This window comes from Balaenoptera physalus, assembly GCF_965194825.1.
Source record: "Balaenoptera physalus genome assembly, chromosome: 2".
Classification (NCBI taxonomy): domain Eukaryota; kingdom Metazoa; phylum Chordata; class Mammalia; order Artiodactyla; family Balaenopteridae; genus Balaenoptera; species Balaenoptera physalus.
The window spans coordinates 62,015,422-62,038,665 of record NC_138883.1 but is presented as its reverse complement, the minus strand read 5'-3'; the positions used below and the strand labels follow the sequence as shown (position 1 = coordinate 62,038,665).

Here is a 23,244-nt window from a genome sequence, read left to right as displayed (position 1 = left end):
TGTTACATTACTTGATATCAAAGCAGAAACATCAAATTCTTCCTAAAACACACTTGAAATGAAGAGTCTGGCTAAGGAACTCCCACATCCAATTCAGAGATATCTGTTACAGTTTACAGAACTTGGCAATGCTGACACTATTGTTTTACTGGAAAGAGATAATTTATTGACTATATAATACACTATGGTTTCTTCAATTTTATATATATGTACTGGGTAAAATGAACATGATTTTGATCCCAACTGCCATAAATGCGGGCACATTATCAATGACACTTAGGTACCACATCACCAGAGGAATAGCAAGAATTTGCTCATTCTGTGTCACTAGATGACCTCAAAATATTTAATCAGCCTTCAGGATCATTATCATAGCTTCAGAGGGAGTGGTCTATAGCAAGAATTATCATCTTTCTTTTTCATTTTGCATCATCATGATGTTGGTGTGATGACTTTCATTCATTTGTTCAACATGCATTTACTAAGTATCTCTACTCAGTGCCAAACACAGGGATAGGGAAAACAGAGGGAAATGAGACGTGGCCCTCAGGGAAATGTATTCTTGAGGCGGGAGAGGGGAGACAGACAGAAAACAAGCTCAATAAATCAGGGTGGTGCACGCTATATAACAGATCTGTGCACGGGGAATGAGCCTGGAGAAGAAGCAAGGGCTGTCCTAGGAAGGGCTCTGTACACCTGATAAGGAATTTAGACTTTACACTGAAGGCCATATTTTTACATATTCCTGAAACACTCTAAAGATAAAATAATTAAAACAGTATGATACTGGCACAGAGATAGATAAATTAATGAAACAGAAAAGGAAATAGAGAAACAGAATAGAAAATTTAGCTGATATATATGTGGAAGTTTAATATACAAAAAAGCTAGCATTTCCAATTAGTGAGTAAGGAATGGATTTTTCGACCAGTGGTGTTTGGACAACTGAATAACCATTTGAAAATAAAATTTAATTCCTATATGCCATACTGCACATTAAAAAAAGAAATCACAGATGGATTAAAGATTCAAATGTAAATGTTTATAATCTTGGGGTTAGAGGATGTCCTTCTTTTTTAATGTGCCATCAAGGTCAGATATCACAAAGGAAAAGATAGATATAATCACAAAATCACAATCTTCAAAAATCACAAACTTCTGAAAGGTGTAAGACACTATAGTTGTAAGACAACTGACAAGTTGGGGAAAATATTTGTAATTTATGTAATAGTTAAAGGATTAGTACCTATAATATATACAAAACTCCTACAAATTAATAAAAAAATCTAACCTAAGAGAAATGGGCGAGAGACACAAATAAGCAATTCATGAAAGAAACAATACCTAATGATATAAAAGTATGCTCAACCCCAGTTACAATCAAAGGAATACTATTAAGACACTTTTATTTTTCACCTATTAGATTATAAACAGGAGATGCATGTGAGTGACAGATATAACAAATAATGATTGATAATGTCCAGTGTTTGAGAGGGTGTGGAGAAGTGAGAACTCTCAAATACTAAGGATATAAAAGTCAGTACATACTTTTTGGAAGATAATTTGGCAACATCTATGACATAAAATGTGCATATCATTTGATCTTATAAGTCCATTGCTAGCAACTTTAAAAAATAGAAATATATATATATATATATATATATATACATACACACATAAATGTGAAAAAATAGTATGAGAATACATACTGTACTATTGTTTATAATAGTGAAAATATGGAAACAACCTAATGGGCCACCAAAGGGATTAATTTAATAAACTGCAGTATGTAGATAAATAAATTACTATGCTGTTGTTAAAAAGAATCTATTGGCATGGAACGACATCAATGACATATGTTTAATTAGCAAAATAGTAGCCCCAGTATAATCTGTTAAGAGAGGTAGTGAACTACAGAGGTTAGGAGCATGGGCTTTGGGGTCAAGCTCACTGGATTTGAGTCCCAGCTTCAAGGTTTACCAGATATGTGAAAATTACTAACTTTTCTGAGTCTTGGTTTCTTCATCTGTCCAACTGGAACGGATCCTAACAGAACCTACCTCAAAGAGTTATATGGAGAATTCCTAGTACATAGTAGAGGCTAAACATGTACTAGTTGTTATTATTACTGTTATCTTTTTGGTATAGTTATTCTTTTCAACCAATTCTCTTATGAAAACAACTTCAAAAAGCACATCTAATATCCTTTGGAAAATTATGCTCGATAGAGGCTTTAACTGAATCTATACATCGAAGACAATTTTAGTTTATGTAACAAAAATATTCTATTTATCTATCATCTAATAGATAGGATGATGAACTTGACACATCAGTTTTTGATAAAGATATGTTTTGACTGAATATTCATAAACCAGAATGCAAACAAGGAACACATTTGGGTGCTATATTTAAGAATCAAAATAAAGAACTATCACATTTAGATATCCCCAGTTATAAGAACTTTAAAAAGCCTCAATAGCACAAAATAAAAATTCTCCTCTAGTCATCGAACTATTATTAATAAAGGATATTATTAACATCCTTTTTGTGGTAGTTTCTATAATATACATATTTAATTTTCAACCGTATTATCAGGGAAAACACACACAAAAATAGGAAGACACCCTTTTAAATATTTTTCCCTACTAAGACTAGGAAAAGAAATCATTCAAAATGAGAAAACATGTTATGTAGTAATATATTAAAATGCCCACATCAACATAGAGACTATATATAAAGAACCATACATACCCTTCTGTGCGGAAAATCATTCTAAAGCTGTCTCCTAAGCTTTTGTAACTGTTTGGATCAGTTGCACATCTCTGAATCTGGAACCTAGAAACAAAATCAAACAAACAAAAAAAATCCAAGTTAAGGATTTTGCCAAATGGCTTTTCTCATTTTTCAAAGTCTTAGGAGACTCAGCCTTTTCAGATTAATCTAAAATATTCTGGGTTTTGCTACAGATTTTACTGATTTATTTGTCTTGTATAATCTTTACCTTATTTTTGTAGCCTTTAAAATTATGATATTTCTCTGTACTTTAATAGAACTGCAGAAAGAGTTTTTTTCATCTGTTTCTTAGCTAGGCAGATGCACCCTGAGGCATTTATGCTTTTTTTCTTTTGCGAAAAGCACACACAGATGTCATAGATTGTTTTAATGCATAATTCAGAAATCTGAAGATGCATATGAAACAAATAAGTAGCTCTATTTCTTATCTTAATTAGTGCTCTTTGATGGTAATTTAATACAAAGTTTAAAAATACAGAGCAGCTAATATGGCCTAACTTTGATCCTGATTATGAATTTGGAATTCATTCTGGCAGACAGGAGCCTGCGTTTAGAGCAAGAATTCGGGTCGTACCGTGATACGATTTATTATCAGTACTTCATGATGGAGCAGAGTTGGTCACTAGGGGTAGTTCAGGTTACCTGGACCTTCACAGAAGCACAGTGCTCTGCACGTAGTTTGCGTGCAATAAAAATGTATCCCATTTTGGAAAGCCAAATTCTTTTTTTTTCCTCTTCTTTTTTGGTATGATCATGCATCTCAGAACTCTAACCTTCAAAATGTGGAAGTTCCCAGTATGAGGGTCTTATGTACTTTGCATCTTACCCTGGGGTTTGTTTCTAATGACATCTATGGCAAGTACTGTCATTTCCCTACACCCCAGTTCTCCATTTTCGGTTTTCTTTAGGCTGCCTACTCCTTGGGTTTAACCTTCTTGTCCCAATTCTAAGTTAAGCCCCTTCTTCCTTCTGTACTTCCCTCCACAGTTTTAGCAAGCCTTTTAAAATAGAAATTCTCGGAAACACCTCTAATATTGTCTACTCTAAGATGCTTTTCTCAGATTGTTAGATTTATGACATGAACATAACTTCTAATTCTGAGAATGATTTATTTTATAGTTCTAGGCCCCAGGGAATTATGCTGAAAACTAACACATATATCACAGAGAAGTGTGAATATTTTGCTTTGATTGAAGTGACTGGGCATATGAACAGAATAAGTAGACTATAAGACTGGAAAGTGAGGCTGGATTACATTTGACTTTGTGAAGTGGAGAGTTGCTGAACGTGATTGTGCAGGAGAGTAGCCGTCCTGAGATGAAGGAGTTGATTCTTCCAGTAGAGTACTTGAAACGTACAAATTCCTAATAAAATATGTATTGTCTGATTGGGTGGATTAGAATGGGAGTATGGGGGGCAGAATAATGATGAAGGCAATTATGATAGTCTGGGTGAAGATAATGATGCCAGAATATGAATGGAGGAAACAGAAATGTAGTAAAAGAGGTGAGCTTGCTGGGTGATCACTTTTCTCTTTAAATCAATGGGTTTTTTTAATGATACATTCAACATGATCCTCTCTTGATCCTCATCAACCCAGCAAGTAATATTCCACTGCCCTAGACTTACTATTGCCAATGTTTAAAATGTCATAAATATTCATAATGTTTTTGCTTGTCAAACTTACATCTCTATTGGCATGATCATTTTTAGGAGGTTAGTGGCAAGAACTATATCCCTAAAATTTAAATTGCATGGAGCTTATCAGAAGATCATGAAGCTTTACAACTAACTCATTTAAACTGTTCTGGATCCAGAGGTGCATTTGGTGTGTGTATAACCACTGGCCTAGAAGACACAGTAAGCAGTTCTGTCTAGAATCGAGAACATGATTTGATGGTCAGGTAGGTGGACCACGTTTGGTATTTCTGGACTACTGTATGTAGATGAGATAATCTGGGACTTGGAATACAAATGAATTAATAATGCTAAACACAAAACAGTATAATGGAATAACTACATGTAAGTTTATACAACAAATAATTTTGGAACATAGAGAGCGATTTCCAAAATACGACTTTGATTCTAATTCAAAAAAGAATCTCCATCTCTGCATTTGCATATTTGTAACCTACATTCATTGTTGAGTATGAAAAATTTCTTATGTCTAACGTTCAAGAGAATAACTTAAAATAGTTTTATATATTATAAAAACATTACATGCTTATAGATTTTTCTCATAATAACTGTAATCATTTTCATTAAGTTCATTTCCCTCTGTCAAATTCCTTTCTGGATACTTTTCTCCCAAATTACCAAGTATTTTTAAAATATTTGCCATATGAAATAAGATGCTATAGGTTTTACAAAAACCCAGGGCATTATCCCCACTCTCAAGAAACACAGTAAATAAATGAGAAAAAAATTTTTACAATAAAAGGGAAAATATCCAAAATGTCAAGTAGCATCAGCATAAGTTGCCCAGGTGTTCATCAGAGGGAGCAATTACTGTTTTCTGCAGAGGATCAGGAAGGATCTCAGGAAGGAGAAGGGATTTAAGCTGGTCCTATAGGATTCAGAGAGGCAAAAAGAGTAAGCCAGGAGAAAGCATTTCAGGTAGGGAATTGAGAGGGGGAAAGATGTCCTTTTAATAGAAGTGAAAGAAAAGATCTCCCACCATGACAACTTCCCGTGTTTCGTTCAGGATGGATGTTACAGCACCCTGCTGGTGGCATTCAGCTGCTCAGGGTGGATGGAGACCTGAGCGGGTTAGAGGAGGGTGTTTATGAGATAAAGTCAATGACCAATATAGAGCGTTTGGCCTTTTCCTCAGCGGAGCATTTCAACTAACTCTGTGGCCATCTCACAGTCATGTGACCCGGTCCTAGAAGGAACTGTGAGTCATGAGAGGGACCAAAGCAACTGAATCCTAATGGCAAGAAAATTGACCTTAGCTCCTCTTTTATTGATGGGGTTAGAGACATCAGCTTTGTCTATGATGTCTGCATGTTTCAGTAATACCAAGGTGGGTCCTCTGTCAGCTTACACAAAAATGAATACAGAGTACAATTACTTCTTTTTTTTTTAAAAGATTTATTTATTGATTGATTGATTGATTGCTATGTTGGGTCTTCGTTTCTGTGCTAGGGCTTTCTCTAGCTGCGGCAAGTGGGGGCCACTCTTCATCGGGGTGTGCGGGCCTCTCACTGTCGCTGCCTCTCTTGTTGCGGAGCACAGGCTCCAGACGCGCAGGCTCAACAGCTGTGGTTCACGGGCCCAGTTGCTCCATGGCATGTGGGATCCTCCCAGACCAGGGCTCGAACCCGTGTCCCCTGCATTAGCAGGCAGACTCTCAACCACTGCGCCACCAGGGAAGCCCCCCAATTACTTCTTAATTAACTAGTTATCTAACTTGGCTATTGGAAGTCTAGGCACTTCACTCATTAGTTGCAATTTCTTTCTTTTTTCAGAATCCAACAGATAATATTTCCAATCCACTATTCTCAGTTAATGAGTTCTTGAATACTTACTATGTATTAGGTACTCCACTATTTGGGGCATTATGAAGAAATAAGATATAATCCTGCCCTTTAGAAACTTATAGTTATGTGAAGGAGATGTACAAATAGATGATTACCATATGCAAGGAATAATGTTTAGGAATAGTATTTCAGAGTATCACATGTCAGCCAATGAGTTTTACTGGCACTGAATAAACACTAGTATTACTTTTACTGGAGATGATCTTATCTATGGCTGACAGAAAATAATATCAATACTATGCAGTGACATTAGAGGGAAGAGGGAAAACGGGAAGGATATATTTGGGCTAAATATCTGTGATTAAACTTTACCCTCCCACTTTAAAACAGGCAGCAAGGGCTTCCCTGGTGGCGCAGTGGTTGAGAGTCTGCCTGCTAGTGCAGGGGACACGGGTTCGAGCCCTGGTCTGGGAGGATCCCACATGCCGCGGAGCAACTAGGCCCGTGAGCCACAATTGCTGAGCCTGCGCGTCTGGAGCCTGTGCTCCGCAACAAGAGAGGCCGCGATAGTGAGAGGCCCGCGCACCGTGATGAAGAGTGGCCTCTGCTTGCCACAACTAGAGAAAGCCCTCGCACAGAAACGAAGACCCAACACAGCCATAAATAAATAAATTAATTAAAAAAAAAAAAGTGGGACTCCTGATATTCATCCCACTTTAAAAAAAAAAAAAACAGGCAGCAAGGACAGTCAGTGGAATCTTTGAGGAGTGTTCCATTTAGAAGCTGACTGTCTGATGAGTGATGCTGTGTTCATTACAAACAGGAACGGCAACATCAAATAGCATCACACGAGGAGAGTCCACAAGCTGTGTTGCAGAGCAATGCAAAAGGATGGGCAGGCATGGTACATACTAATTCCTCTGTAAAGCCTCCCACCATTCCTTACTATCCTAAAGCAGCTAGAGGTCCCATTAAACAGGCTAAGGCAAGCACAGCTGTCTCTTCTACTGCACATCTCACTTACGGCATGTCTGCTCTCTGCAGAGAAAGTCCATGCTGTATTTAGTTCCACTACACATGACTTATTCTGATCACAGAGTTATCAGTTCTTCTAAGGAATCTGTTTCAAGTTGATATAATTACAGTGCATTTTGGTCAATCATGTAAAACAGCAATTTCCTTCTTCGTCTCCATTACATTTCAGCAACTTAAAAGGTTTCTCTCGAATTGAGGCTTTACATCAGCATTTTCCAAGCTGCGTTCTGTGCTAACAAATTCTCTCTATGCTCGAGGAGACAATTTTCCAGTTACGTAATAGAACTCTTTGTAAAATTACAAAGGCAAAGCCACACTACTCTAAATACAATCAAGATATCTAGAAGAAAAGACTGGACTTTCCCATTGTCCTAATAAAAGCAGTTTAGCCACATCTGGAATCTCCATCTGAGGAACTTCTTTTATTAGAATGAAAACTTGCTGCCAAATGGGCAAATTGGACAATGGAGTAATACTTAAGAAATATTCAGTGCCTAATATCAGGTCAGAAAGAAACACAGGGAAAAGGAGTGTGGCTCAAACCCTACGCTCCATTGCCCAGCAGCCAGTGGTCCCATCTGCCATGGAGCCAGGGAGCCTGGTACTGCACACTCTTAAAATTGGGAGGGAACAGCCCTACCATCCACCACACCATAAATATGAAGCAAGTTATTGCGGTTACGACAGGGCAAGGAAGAGCTGCTCAATGTTCGTGAGCAAATGTACAAACATATTTTTAAAAGCAAAAGAATGTTCTCACTCACTAAAATATTTTTCTTTAAACTGGTCAAGAACCATTACTGCACTATTTCCTCCGACTTAATTGTGTGCTTAGTCAGTGATACCAAAGTCTGTTGTTGATTCTTAGCACTGTTAGAAATGTCACTTTAGGCATTCAGCTTGTCTGCGCACTTCCTAAGATATCATAAGAATGATACGTGTTGAGAAATACAATGACTTTATTACTGCCTTAAAAGCTGTAGAATGAGGCTGTTTGAAAATTCCTAAGTCTCACATTTATGCAATGCCTTTATTTTCCAAAGGAAATTTTACATCTATCATCTTCATCTACTGTTGGCTGATGGAGTCTATATTGGGAAGTGGAGGCTTTAGGGCACACAAACACACACACACGCATGCACATATATATATGTATATATACATGTATATGTATATGTAATCTATATATTTATATGAAGGGCAGCAATTGAGTTGCAAAGAGTCAGATTGGGGTAGGGGATAAGATTTGTCCTGAAGCTATATTTGCATAGCACATGCTCTGCTTTTTAGTTAGATCATATGATTATTTGCGGTGCTTTAGGGTTGAGAACTGATGGGGATTTGGGAATGGGGGCAAAAGCCATCCTAACCCATCCCTTTGGCATTGCCACCAATCTTAAGCCAAGCAGTGAGATAGGTGGGTTTTATTTCTAGCATCATCTCCAGATCATTTTCCAGTCCAAGAGTATTCTCATGCTCTCTCTTACCTTCCCCTACTCGACCCTGCTCTCAGAAAAGCATTCACACCAATCATTTATCCTTATCGTGCCTTTTAATTTGATATGCTGTCTTCCGGAACTTGTCCCCTGTTAAAGGGATTTCAGCTCTCAAGGAGGTGGCACGAAGGTCTGGTTTTGTTTAGGGTGAGGATGGCTTTGTTTAGGGTGAGGATGTTTTGTTTCCCACCAGAGACAGCCCTAAGTGGTTCTTTTTTTCCTGAGTGGAATTTTATGCTACCATAATGCACTGCTACACAAAAATTACACCTTTGTGTCAAAGGAGGTGAGGCACTTGGGAGACTGAGACATTGACTAGGAGCCACCAGTTTCAGCTCCAGTGCTGTCACCGATAAATAGTGTAAACTGGTGAGAACTGTAATTTAACCCCTCTTTGCCTTTCTCCTCAGTGGTAAAATGGCACCACAGACATTAGAGGATACTTTGATTTTGAAGGGACGGTGACACACCGACTTAATATTTGAGTTTGTTAGCCATAAGAAATGTCTCTTCTCTCGAAGAGACATTTCATTGTGTTTTGTAAAGTAAAGCTCCAAATTCCATATTTTATAAGGGTGGGAGACCGTTAGTAAAAATTGTACACTGTCAATAAGTGGTGATGAGCCTAATGAAACTCCCTGCAGAGATCTTTGTAAATGTGCTATGAACAAAGATTATTAGTAATTACCAGAATGTTACATGTGCTCCTTAATAAACACTTAAGAAACCCACCAATGAATCAGAGATTAACAGACTAAAGGTTTGCAATTACAGAACACATTAAAAGGATAACTGTAGGAAGATTAAATAAAGATTTTAATTCATTGTAATTAGCCTATCTTACTGAAATAAGATGTTGCTCCTACAGAGTATTTTTGCTTGCTTACTGGTTCGTTGAGCATGGGCAAAGTCACTGAACATGCAAAGACACGTTTGAGGCTTTGAAATTTAGGTGTACACGCCTATGTTACAAACTTTGGAAAAAGGCCCTAGAAAGCACATCTTTAGAAAAATTCCCATCATGTATATTTGTTTCTTTTTTGTTTTTTCTTGGCTGTGTTTTGGGTCTTCGTTTCTGTGCGAGGGCTTACTCCCGTTGCGGCAAGCGGGGGCCACTCTTCATCGTGGTGCGCGGGCCTCTCCCTATCGCGGCCTCTCTTGTTGCGGAGCACAGGCTCCAGACATGCAGGCTCAGTAGTAGTTGTGGCTCACGGGCTTAGTTGCTTCGTGGCATGTGGGATCTTCCCAGACCAGGGCTCGAACCCGTGTCCCATGCATTGGCAGGCAGACTCTCAACCACTGAGCCACCAGGGAAGCCGTATTTGTTTCTTGTACTCTGAAAAATCACCTTATACTGAGGCTGCCCCAAGAGAAGAAATACCCCCTTCCCATGAAAGGCTAACCACCGAACTGAAGGGGGAAGGGGACTTTGCATTTGTCATCCTTGTAGAAAGACAGCATCGGATGGGGAGTTGACACTGCTGATTTGGGAGATGATTCTATCAGTTTTCTTTAGCAAGTGCTGGGGAGAAAGGTTTTCTCCTAACATTTCTCTATATCCATAGCTTTCTTGTTCTAATTTTAAGTCCCTGGTGATTGTGAATGGTAATTAAAAAAAAAAAAATCTCAGCTATGGGTCTTTTGTTTTACTCCAGATTAAATATAACAAAAATCCACATAACGTTGCCTTAGCCATGATAAGCACAAGAGTCCTTTAATCATGTTGGAAGGGTGTGGTTTACAGTTCTAGATGCAGATTTCTGTCTCAACATTTCCTGAGATACCCATCTGCACAAGGGGCAAGGTTAAGAGTTCTGGAGACCCAACAATGAATAGACCACGAATGGAACAAACAGATGGGGGGCAGGGAAATGTTAGTAATCAATTATAAAATAAGGCACAACACAAGTATTAAATAGAGATTCTAGGAATTTAGTTTATCTGCAATTTAAGCATTGCCTTTGCTTGTTGGGTTCACAGTCTAGGCCTGGCATCAATTAACACCCTAAAATAATGTTAACAAATCCACAAGGGTCGTGAGTTTGGCTCTGCCTCAGCAGTGATCACTGACTGAAGTTCAAAAGCTGTACTCACATATTTGGCTACTCATCAAATTATTCTGAAAATTCATGGAAAAGAAATATACTTTTCCTGATTGTTGCTCAGTCATTTCCCTAGGAGAGAGTCTCTTTATAAAAGAAATAGATACCTTTACCTGGTAAAAATTAAGATGCCCTTTGTCTGTTTAAAAGTCTGAATGTCTTTACTAGGAGTAGGTGGGCTGGGCTATGCTTTGGCTTAGCGTTTATGATGTTGTAAAGAAGACCAATAAATTTCTCTATGTTATTATAGAACAGTTTATAATTTGAAGAAATATGTAACCTGGAGTGCTCAGTCAGCCTAGATAATTACTACAGATAAGGTAATAACATCTTGGCAAGGCCACAAAAGCAAGGGAAATCTTCTGTGCCATGTAATTTCGAACACATTTTTGAACAGAGCCTCAAAAATATTATCTCTCTGAACTATCAGATCAACCCAGATAGCCTGATTATACTTTTGGTAATTTCCTGTGATCCTAGACACATCTAATTGCAGTCTCCTTTCACAAGCCAAGAAGATTTAAAACCTGATAGTCTGTGACTGTACGTTTTACAGTTCACACTTTAACAGTACACTTAAATATCCTGTAAATGGTTCATCATTTTGCTAACCACAAATTTTGTTACAATAAACATTTACCTACTTGTCCCGAATAGTGTGATGAAATAGATCTAGTTTTGTACATCTTAACACAATTATAAGACATATAGTATTCCTAGTATTTAGAACCTGGGTAAAATTTGACATTGTAAAATGAATCATGATAAGAGAGTTTATGCTACCATCTGGCACAAGTTCTTCCAGTTGTTTATATTACTTAAGGGATAATAACTAAGTACACTGACAATATAATTCTACAATTTATTTTAATGACGATATGCTAGTTAACAAGTCAGAGACAAATGATCATTAGAGATAACAACCTAAATCTAATAATGTTAAACCACAAGCAATAAAACAGGTTAATTGACAGAGCTGTATGATTAAAATGTTCCAAGCATAAACTGGTCTCAATTAAACAAAAGCTTGACTAGCATGTGTTTCAGTCATTTTGCTTTGTAAAATACCAGTCACATTATAAAACTAAGCTTAATATCAGATTATAGTTCTGCCACTCTTTGAAAATACATATGTGTGTATGTATGCCTACATTTAATTAAAATTCACATTTAATGCCAACAAATGACCTTACACCCCGATACACCCATCTACATTTTCCCAAGTACACTAACCTAGGCTGGCCATTAGAGTGGTTGATTAGCATGAATCCAAGTCATACTTGGGAAATGAGGGAAGGATGGATCACAGATTGGAAATAAAACCCATTACCAAGGTGATGAAAATAGAGAGGGCTAAATCAACTTCAGCAATCAAATATTAAAATAACCACAGTCATGACAAGTATCATAGTTTTCCCATATTCCCAAAATAATGATAGTTTTTCAAAATTTAACCCCCCTAAAAAAAAAGTTAGCTATGTTCTTTCTCTCTCTGATCCTCCCTTTCCTGCCCCCACCAACTTGGGTTCACAACTTTCCCTAACGTTCACCAATAGCACCTACTATCTCATGACAGAGGACCATATGGCATCATTCTTACCTGTTGAACCTCAGCTCATTGCTCTGGATGAGACTCAAATTCTTGGTTTCTTGTCTCCATAAAAGGTTTCCAGAACAGGGGATTCAAAAGCAGTCACATCTACCCGAATCTTACTTGCCCTGGGAACTGAGCCACTTGACAGAAATTAATTATGCACTAGAGACCATAAGCCTGGGTCCCAGTGAGGGGGAATGTCAGGCAAGATAGAGTCTCTGGAGGCCTAATATATACAATCCATCTTATTTTAACTGATCAAATGTGCCTATTTTATTTAGTACTGATAAGAAAGGACGCTTTTCAATAATGTCAAAGAAAGAAAGATGAAAAGAGTGGGTGGTTTCTCTGTATTCATAAGCATAAATGCTTATTCTAGAAAGAAATTTGAAGAATGGAGATAATAAACTTGGCTATTAAGGAAGTAAACATGCTTATGCTTATCAGAGTTGAGGAAAATTTCAAGGGAAGTTTATTTTTTTATACCAAGATTTACCTCATATGTTACCAAGATTTGGGTAAGTTATTGGATCCAAATGAGAACACAGTTTTTAAAAGCATTTCATAGGTGGACAGGACCTGAAAATGACCCCAAAATGGTAATAATCCTGCTTATTTGTAAATCACTTTTAACTTAGATTGCATTTTTACATTTTTCATCTCATCTCAGGGTACCCCTTAGTTTAACAGTTCCTTCTATTTGTAGGGTTAAAATCACTTAAAAAAGAAAAAGTAGCAGCTTGGAGCTACAAAGGCAGCAGACTGGAGGGAGTAGGTTTCCCTGAAGTCTCCCAGTTGTACTAGAAATTTGTCTCTCGAGTTCAGTGAAGGACCAGTAAAATCACTATTCTGAAGCCAAGCTTTTTCATTTGTTAAGAAGGGAATAATGTTACTTGCACATCACCCAAATGAATGGCAATTGTGTTCATTTAATTTGATCTCTCCCTGTCGGGGTATACACTATGGATGGAGAGAGATCTCTGCATGGGGAAGGTGGGCAGGACATCTTTGGTAAAAGAATTTAGATGCAATGTTTTTTGAAGAGCAAAAGACATCATGTGATTCCTTTCAGCCCTCTCATTGTAGACAGTTGAATTGATACATTCTGGACCAAAAAACCACATTTCTGTATTTACCTAGCATCTATTCTGTGGGATTTATTTCCGAGGGTTGTTTTTTTTTTTTTCACATCTTTATTGGAGTATAAATGCTTTACAATGTTGTGTTAAGTTTCTGCTGTACAACAAAGTGAATCAGCTACATGTATACATATATTCCCATATCCCCTCCCTCTTGAGCCTCTCTCCCACCCTCCCTATCCCATCCCTTTAGGTCGTCACAAAGCACCCTGTGCTATGCGGCTGCTTCCCACTAGCCATCCATTTTACATTTGGTAGTGTATATATGTCCATGCCACTCTCTCACTTCATCCCAGCTTCCCCTCCCACCCGGCCCCCACCCCGTGCCCTCAAGCCGTTCTCTACATCTGCGTTAGTTATTCCATATTCCAAGTGTTTTAAGTGCCTACTGTGTGCCTGGGGAATATTGTCAAGGCCACCATCTAATAACTCTGTAAATTCTTTTGCTCGCTCTCTCTTTCTCTCAACTAAATACTTTTAATGATGACTATACCATTATGTCATGAACCCACACTCAAGACAGCCCCAGTGGAAGGGTATGGTTTCATTATTATCATCAAATAACATGCTAAAAATAATTAAAAATCACTTAGAACACTGGCAACAGAAAAGATGCGTGAATTATTCCCACCCAGGAGCAGGCCTAACTTGTCCACAGAACTTGTATAGGACTCTATACTTCACTAATTAACCAAATGTTTAATAAAAGACAACTAATGTTTTTGGCTGAATTATAGATGGGTACTTTGGCAGGTAACAAAGCAATTCAAGACAGTTCAAGTCATTTAATTTTATAAAATGCTCATCTAATTCTAACTAGCAGCTTTCACATAAATGTAACTTTGCATTTTAAAACAATTAGTTTTTTAAATAATAGTTCTCTGTTCTACAATTTAAGATAATCGGATATCTTGGTTAACCTAGGCTCCCTAAAATCTTAAAGACTAAACATGACATTCATATAAAATGACACCCAAGCGAGAAACCTATAGTAAATACATGAGTTTAAAACCCCTCCTTCAAACTTTTGCTAGGGTGAGTTCTGGTGGTCTCCAATGAAACTCCAATCACTCTCATTCGTTTAATCATCATGAATTCTAAGCGTGAAGATTAGACTTAAACATTTGGAGTTTTAGTCCCTCCCTTCACAAGTAATATGTTACCATTGAGTATAAAAGAGCAGAAGTGTTCTGAAACAGTGAAATTCACAGAGAATTCAAGCCAACTAGCATTTATGGAATGCCTACTCTGTATGGGGTACTTGGGTGTGAGACTCTGCTTAACTTAGACACTGACCCTCTTACAGAAGTTTGCATTCTAATAGGAGACAAACATGTAGCATTAAAACATTAATGACAGGCAAGTCTTCCCAAATTGGTGGTATTCTTGCTTGCTTCCTTGAACAGTACACAGGGAACACGACACAGCGTTTTTGAAGTGCCTGGGGTTGGCGGGGACCTTCTGACTAGGAACTACCCTCCTGTGCTGTTACACAGTGATCTCATCAGGCCTTGCAAGGCATGGGCAGGCCAGTCCCTGCACTGATGGCCCCATAGTGCTTTTCTAGTTCTTGGTTTTCCCAACATGGTTTTGTCCGATCTTTTCGTGCTAGGTAGTGAGCTATCATTTCTCGCCCATCAGTGTGTCTGCCCCTAAGCACTCTCCCTGCTTTTCTCTCCTTCTCCCATTTTTCTCTCCTGCCTTCCTCCCATGACCTTTAATTCATCACTTACACCCAGCAGTGAACTAAGGACCAGATAACCCAGCTTGGTCATGACCCTTAGTAGGGACTGGAGGGGCCAGACTCTGAGTCAGGTCCATGAACATCAGAGCCTTCCCAGCACACCATGCAATTTGGCTGTCCAGAGACCATTTTTGCATGTGTTTCGTTTCTCAGCTCTGCACTAGAGCTGAGCTTCTGAGATAAGTGGCCTCTGGCTGAGTCTGAACTTTCCTTGAAAATGGGTCGTCCTGAGAGGAGGAAGGGGCAGGCAGCCTCCAGTTTCCTTTGGTATTCTCTCCCCTGGTACCGTGGTCACAGTGAGGTAGAGCACCTCAGGCAGGTACAGTCTCTCCTCCTGGTGGGAGGATGGCCCCGCTGCCATGTGCCTATCTCTCTGGGATTTCTTCACTTTGAGGGCTTAATAAGGAGTCCTGTTGCTCCTGGAAGCCAAACAAGAACTAATATAACATGATGAGGATGATGAGGACACAGCACAGCTGACCGCAGCCATAACGATCCCTTCTTCGTTCTGTTCCCCTATGTATTTTGTGGATTTAGTTTCTGTTTGTTTCTTGAAATAAAATGCCCTTCTTGTTTTTTTGTGTTTGATTTCCACTTCTGCATTATGGACTAGTGGTAAGTGTCTGTTATTTAGATTCTCATAGATGCATGTTTAGTTTGAAAACTCTGAGAAAATATGGAAATTTCTTTTGAAAAATGTATATATTTTCAGAAATCTGGCCAAATCACTGTGGCTTTCTGTTGGCTCTGGTGGTACTACATTAGCCCTTTTGGAGGAGGAAAGAAAGAAAGGAAGGAAGGGAGGCAGGGAGGGAGGGAGGGGGGAGGAAAGAAAGAAAGAAAGGGAAGAACCACTGTAAAACACTCTACTTCCCAGTACAAATACTTTTGGAACTGCTAGGCCCACTCTTACTCATGTGTGTTAGGTCAAATTCTGGCAGAAATCGCAGGACAGCTGCAATTCCATACTTTGAAATGTCTATTAAAAGAAATCTTGATGTAATTTATAGAAGAGTTGGAAGGTATTCCCTGTTTTATTCATTCCCTTGAATATAGACAACTTTTGAAATAAAGGAAGGAGAGAAATGAGTATTTTCAATGATGAAGTGAGTATACTCACAACTTTAAATATAGGATGCCAAGAGAACTTTCTGCGATGAAGATTGGTTCAAATATATATATATATACATACATATATACATATATATATGTATGTATATATTAATATTACTTGTGTCAGGTTGAGTTTCAGCTAACTATCATGAGAATTAAAAAGTTGTACAATTTCTGAAAGTTTTCATGTATACGGATAAACAAGTACACAATTCAAGATACCACACTTTTATATACAAATAAGATAAAATTTTCTTTAAAATCCCCAGTTTAAACATTCTAGAAATTTGAAGGCATAAACAGATGCCTTTTTTTATGTTGGCTTCACCGAGGGCTTTGGTTGCTAGCACTGCCATGTGACATGTGTCATATCAGGGGCGGAGGTGGTTATTACAGAGACCATGTGTGACAAGTAGGTGTAATGAGGTCTCCTGGTCTCCTGGGAACTGGGACTGGGACACGGGAATCCACCAGGAAGTGTTGCGGAAGTGATTCCTTGTGAAAAGTTGATGCTGGGAGATACCTACACAGCCAGATAGTAAGTGCATCCCCAGCCCCCTGTACATCCAGGTGTAGGTCATGTGACTAGTTCTCTTCCGTGGAATCTAAGCAAAGTAATGTATGTTACCTCCAGACTGAGGTTGTTTCTCTTTGCTTTGTTTTTGCTTGTTTTTTATACACCTTTATTGGAGTATAATTGCTTTACAATGGTGTGTTAGTTTCTGCTGCATAACAAAGTGAATCAGCTATACGTACACATAAATCCCCATATCCCCTCCCTCTTGCATCTCCCTCCCACCCTCCCTCTAGGCGGTCACAAAGTACCGAGCTGATCTCCCTGTGCGATGCGGCTGCTTCCCACCAGCCATCTATTTTACATTTGGTAGTGTATATCAGACTGAGGTTTTAAAGAAGTGAGTGGGGCTCCTCCATTCTCTCTCTTGTTGCTCCTGCGAGAGGTACTTTGCAAGATACCTTTATAGCAGAGACTAGCTGCATCTTACATCAAATCTGTATCACCTGCAAGAAGAAAGCAGAGGAATCCAAAGCTCTAGTGGGTGCAGAGCTACTAGATGGAAGGAGCCCGGATCACTAAATCACACACTGAGGAGAACCTCCTACCACCTGGTAATACTCACATTGTACTATTATATGAGTATATTTGATTGGGGGTAAACCACTGAAATTCAGGGGTTTATCTGTTACTGCAGCTAGATTTGCCTTAACTGACCAAGGATCAACACTGTACTGTGTCTCTGTCTCTCTCCATGTCCTCTCTGTACACCAGCTCATGCTTCCTGCTCCTCCACAGCACTGACCTTGACAGAGCAATCCCAGCCCTGGTGTAATATGACACAAAACCAGCGCTCACCACTTACTCCTTTCTGCCACTACATGTGCCAAATACCTTTCATTTGCTCCTCCAGATCCACTCTCTACTCTTCTCCACCCTGTTTGCTGCCCTGAGAGGCGATCCGAACTGATTACATCAAAAGACTACTATGTTCTCTGCCTTCCAGTTGGATTTGGTCAATGAGAAGCCATGGCAGGTGACAAGAAGAAGGGAGGAAAATGCATTGGGGATATTTATCTGTCTGGTTCCTTCCCGTGAGGCTTCCTCAGGCTTGTCTCTATCAACAGAAGTTCACTGCTCCTCTAAGGAGCCCTTTCTTTGTGACTTTCATCTTTCAAGTTTTGCTAACCTTGCCCTTCACACACACCTCTGAGCTTAGGCATAGGAGCAGCTTTACTTCCTTTTGCTGGTAGCCCCAGGATCCTGAGTTCTTCCTTGTAATTTCCTTACACCCTGCCCATACTCTTATAATGAATCCATTTATAAACCCTCTTCAAATTGTCCTAATTTGAGAGTGCTTTCTGTCTCCTGTTGGTTTTCTCACTGCAAAATCACATCACAATTAAAATTCTCTAGGGAGTCAGCTATCTATCCCTGGCTCACTTAGTCACGTCCAGGGAATGGAGTTATCATGCAAACATGGATGTCAAGCCCACCCTTTCAGCAAAGCCTTTGAGTGATGGCAACTTGCAGAGCAGGAACTTGCAGGTACCTCAAAACATGTCTACCAAATAGTACACCTTCATTTCTTCCAGTAACAGCTTCCCTTCTTCTTTTCACTCCTCGTCAGCTATACGATTGCCATCACATGTTGTTGCATTTTTTTCCCCTGTGGATTGCTTCACTGCTGAGATAACACATTATTGCTTTCTATAGGATAGTACACTGTGAATAGTGCATATTCCTAGTACACCATTTAGAATCTAAGTCTTTACATTTAAAAATGCACATGTTCATAAAAACTAAAAGGGAGAAACAAGTAGAAATCACCACAGAATCATGCATTGCCATGTTATTTCTTAGGGCCAAAAAAAAAAAAAATCTTTGTTAACAACCTGGATATGCTATGAATATGTCATACAGAATTTGCATCCAAGGAACGAATCACAGTTTTCTCTTTCACATTTTTCTGGTATCATTCACGTTCTTTTACTGCCATTAGTTCCCAGCAAAAGATGCTACACAAGCACCAAATCGAATGGGAAATTATTAATATTATTAAACCAAACATTTCATCGCTTCCATTCAGTGTGAAAAGTGCCTCACATGTGGGGCGGGGGGACAGGTAGTTTCAGTAAAGTATGTAACCTGAGGCATTATGAAAATTGTGTGAATATCCAGGTACAGAATCCATACATTCCCTTTTAAGGGCTTATTTTTCTCTAAATATTTTATCCTAGGATACTAGTAAGACTTTGGTGATAACAGTTGTATCCTTTTTCTTATTTCAGGAAATAGGGAACTAGAAAGCACTCACATTCCTCCTCTGGGAGAAGACAAAATGGGAGAAAAGATGTATTTTCACTCTACTTAGTTTTAAAGTTGCATGTCTTATATAAGGCGAAAAAAGGTTAATATTGCAAGATAGTTATTTTTCCAAGTTAATATATTCTTAAGGAATATTACCACTGCCCTTCACCATACATATGAAAACCCACACCATTCCCTCCTCAGTATCCTACGTCATCAATTTCATGACTTGGGATGTACATGAAAGCTTAGATTTACTAGAATTTCATGATGGGTTTCGAAGTGGGAGATGGTTATCTGGTTTTAAAAGTCATAGATTGATAACATGGTCGTTGGATCCCATAAGATATACTGTAGTAAGAATGTACTTTTTACTTTTTAAAATGTGGCTAATAGCAAAGTTTGAATTATATGTATGGCTCACATTATATTTCTATTAGAAAGCTTTGGCTGAAAAGCTAAGATTTAAGGCTAAAATGCTAGTTTATCTTTTGCACACAGCGGCACCCAAATATATGTAGCAGTATCAGAGTTCGTGGGGGAACATCTCTAGTACATACAGTAGGTATAAAATCAGGAAAAAATCCTGAATTTTAAATTCATCTCCTCTTATAAGCTTAGTATTACTTGCTGTATATAGCCCCTCCTTACTTCAGTTGTTTATCTAGGTTTAAACTAAAATGAGTTTCCACCACAAGATAATTTTATTATGGCAGTTTTGAACTGATTAAAGATGCCTCTTTGGTATTTCTCGAACAATCTTTCATGAGAGGCATCAACCCTTAGAACGAAGCCACGGTGCCCATAAGGCTGGCAAAAATGTTTTCTGAGAAATCCAAACTGGAATCTACTGAATTAAATTCCAAACCAAATTAGAAACATTGAAAAGACTCTTAAATACACAATGTACTTTTCCTTCAAGCTATTTGAGCCCCAGCTGAAGATACCAGTGTAGTCTTTTCCAAGTATAAAATGTGAGAAAGATCAATACATAGATATGCTCAAGTAATTTTCATGCTGTGTCTTTGCTAGTTTGATAAAAAATTAAACAGAATCTTTTAAATTTAAGGGATTGTCAGTATAGTCTTAAAGAAAACCAAATCCCTCACTCAAAAACAGAAATAGCCAGTTTCTCAGGACAGTGCTGGAGAGAAGTTGGAGCTATTTATGGAGAGACAGTGACTTGAAAATCACCAGAGTATAATGAAAATTAGAAGTGCTTTCTTCTTCCAAATCAACCGACTGACTCTATAAAATAATGCACTTATCTTCATGACGAGTCATAACAACGATTTGAGATCTTCCAATTTAAATTTTATGCCTCTTTGTTTTTCCTCAGGCAGGACAAGAGACGAGAACTGCAAAGTTTGGGTCATGTGGATCATGGCAGCACTGCTATGTCTGGAATTTTCTTATAAATATCCTATTGCTTTGAGGCTCACAGGCCTGGCTAAAACAGCAGGGACAATCTCATTTGCACTTTTATAGTTGTAGAGGGATTTTCAAGAGTTAAAACAATTTTCCATAATATTCTGTATTAACTTCACGGATATGAAGTGTGATTATTACAACTTTTCATGCTTTTCTGCAGGCTGACAGTTCGGAAGTAATTTTAGAAAAACAAAGTTATAAACAAATGCCAACAGGAAGGCATTCTTGGGTACTCAAAAGAATCTATCTACAACAAATTTTTACTGCCTATTTTCAGCTTTATGCCTTTTTAAGTTTTTTTTTTAATACTATAAATGACTGTTTCTACCCTTAAGAAAATCATCACTTCAAAGGAACATCTTGTGGCACTCTACAATGATGAAACAAATTTCAGAAAACAAAGCAGATGCCACCCCTTTTTGTGTGATTAAACAACAAAGAACATTTTATCAGAATCTATAAACTTTACTAAATACTCATTTACCAGAGTTTGAATAATTTTGCTTTGCTTAAAATTAGAAAAAAATACTAATTTCACTAAAATGTAAAACTTCCATATAAGTCCATCAAAGTTAATTTTTCAGTCCATCTATAAAGTGCATAGCAAACTATACCAGCCATAAGAACACAAAGGTGAGATGCAAGGAAGTTTGAAAATCAGAGTCAGTGAGAAGGGAATTCAAAGTAAATATACAGCACTATTAAAATAAATTTTATACACACACACAGAATATAAATAAACACTTAAAGGAGATAGGTTATACAAATTGAGTTGATGGATTGGAGAAAATATGGGGTTAAATGGAGAAAACTTATTTGAAGCAGTTAACTTGTGAAGCCAGGAAGGACAGTTCTGGGGCAGTGAGCACGTGTTTTCCTGGGTAAGTGGGAAGTTAAACCAGCACAGAAAAGAGCCTGGCAGAGAGTTTTAAAAGGAGTTATGGGTACATCGGAAAGGGCTCATAACTTTTTCCTAAGAACTAAGATTATGATTTTTGAAAGCTTAGGAGGAATGTTCTAGAATTTTACAAAAAGGTACATTTAGAGTCAGAAAGAAGTAAGTACCTAAACAATAAGCTGAAATGGGAGTAAATTAGTAAATCAAAGAGCTGATTTGTGTCTACTCAGGAAAGGGCCTTGGCTTCCACTGAACTTGGCTCTATGAAGGGAAAATTGTGCCAGACCAATTTAATTTCCTTCCACAGCAGAGCGATAGGCAATGTCAACCAACAGGAAGCAACAGCAAAAAAGGATGTTAAAATAGGCCAGGCACGAGAGAACCAATATCTGGAACACTAATTTGATAAGGGTTTGGCAAAGTAAGGATACACACAGGGACAGCTGTAATTCTTTTAAAAGTCCACCTTCCCTATGTAAAAATCATTTAAAATTGTGGAGGTAGGTAATGAAGCAACAGTAGACTTCTAATAAATGTGCATTTCCTGGATTAAAATAGCATGTCAGATGTAGTTCCTAATTTCAGGAGACCCTCGATTTCTTTGAAATATCTAGGAATAAAGAATTCTGTGAATTCTAGGGTACACTTATCCCACGCCTTTGAGCCTTTTGGGCATTTATCTCACAACCACCTTTTAAAGTGTTAGGAGTGAAGGTATGAACTAATTTTGTAATAATGCAGTATATGGAACTATGAGCAACCTATAAATATGGTAAAAATAAGTCATCATGTTGCATTAAAAGAAAACACAAATTAGCACAGAGGAACATTAATATTCTACACTGCAACTAGGTAAACTTCAAGGATCTCTTGCATTTTGGGGGGAAAAAGATTGAATTTCAATCAGGCAAGGTTTCATTGATTTTCCAAATCTTTGATCTTTTCATTGATTTTCCAAATCTTTGATCTTTTCATTGATTTTCCAAATCTTTGACCTTTTCATTGATTTTCCAAATCTTTGATCTTTTCTTAGGTTCTGTGATACAGTAGAAATAGAAAAGGCTTTGGAGTTATACAGACCTGTATTCAAATCCTGACTATGTCACTTACCCACTGTACAAACCTCAGCAGGGAATTTAAAACTTTCTGTTTCTTTATATGAAAAAGTGATACCTACCTTGCCATTTGCAGTGAGGATTAAGTAAGACAATGTGTGTAAAATGCTTGGTATGTATATTTCTCAGTAAATATTGGCTCCCTTCCACCACTTCTCAGTCTTAATCTTTCCTTCCTCTCTCTCCCTAACGGTACATACACCTTGGAGAGAAAGATACACGAAAAGGCTAAGAATAAAACCCTGTCTTGTGAAACAGGAAAAGGGACACAGCCTTACTACTTCCTTTTACTCTTAAACACTTGTTAAAGGTTTCCTGACCCCACAAGGAACCATTCACACTTATTTGGCATTCTCCCGGTGTTTCCCAGTTTTTCCATGTCAAATGTCAATAAGCTGAACGAAAGTCTCCTTGTCAAGTGATTTTTATTTTTTTAATTCTTTATTCCTGTACATATTAGGGAAAACACAGAGCAAAC

The 23,244-nt window shown here is 38.0% G+C and overlaps 1 protein-coding gene across 6 annotated transcripts in view; it reads right to left on the bottom strand.

Moving 5' to 3' along the window:
• SLC25A21 (solute carrier family 25 member 21) overlaps window positions 1-23,244 on the bottom strand; it is a 516,682-nt gene that overhangs the window by 149,655 nt on the left and 343,783 nt on the right. For all 6 annotated transcript variants that reach the window (XM_082452248.1, XM_082452250.1, XM_082452249.1 and 3 more), the window contains one exon: window positions 2,752-2,835. In XM_082452248.1, the coding sequence (XP_082308374.1) occupies window positions 2,752-2,835 (84 nt within the window). The remainder of the gene's footprint in view (window positions 1-2,751; window positions 2,836-23,244) is intronic.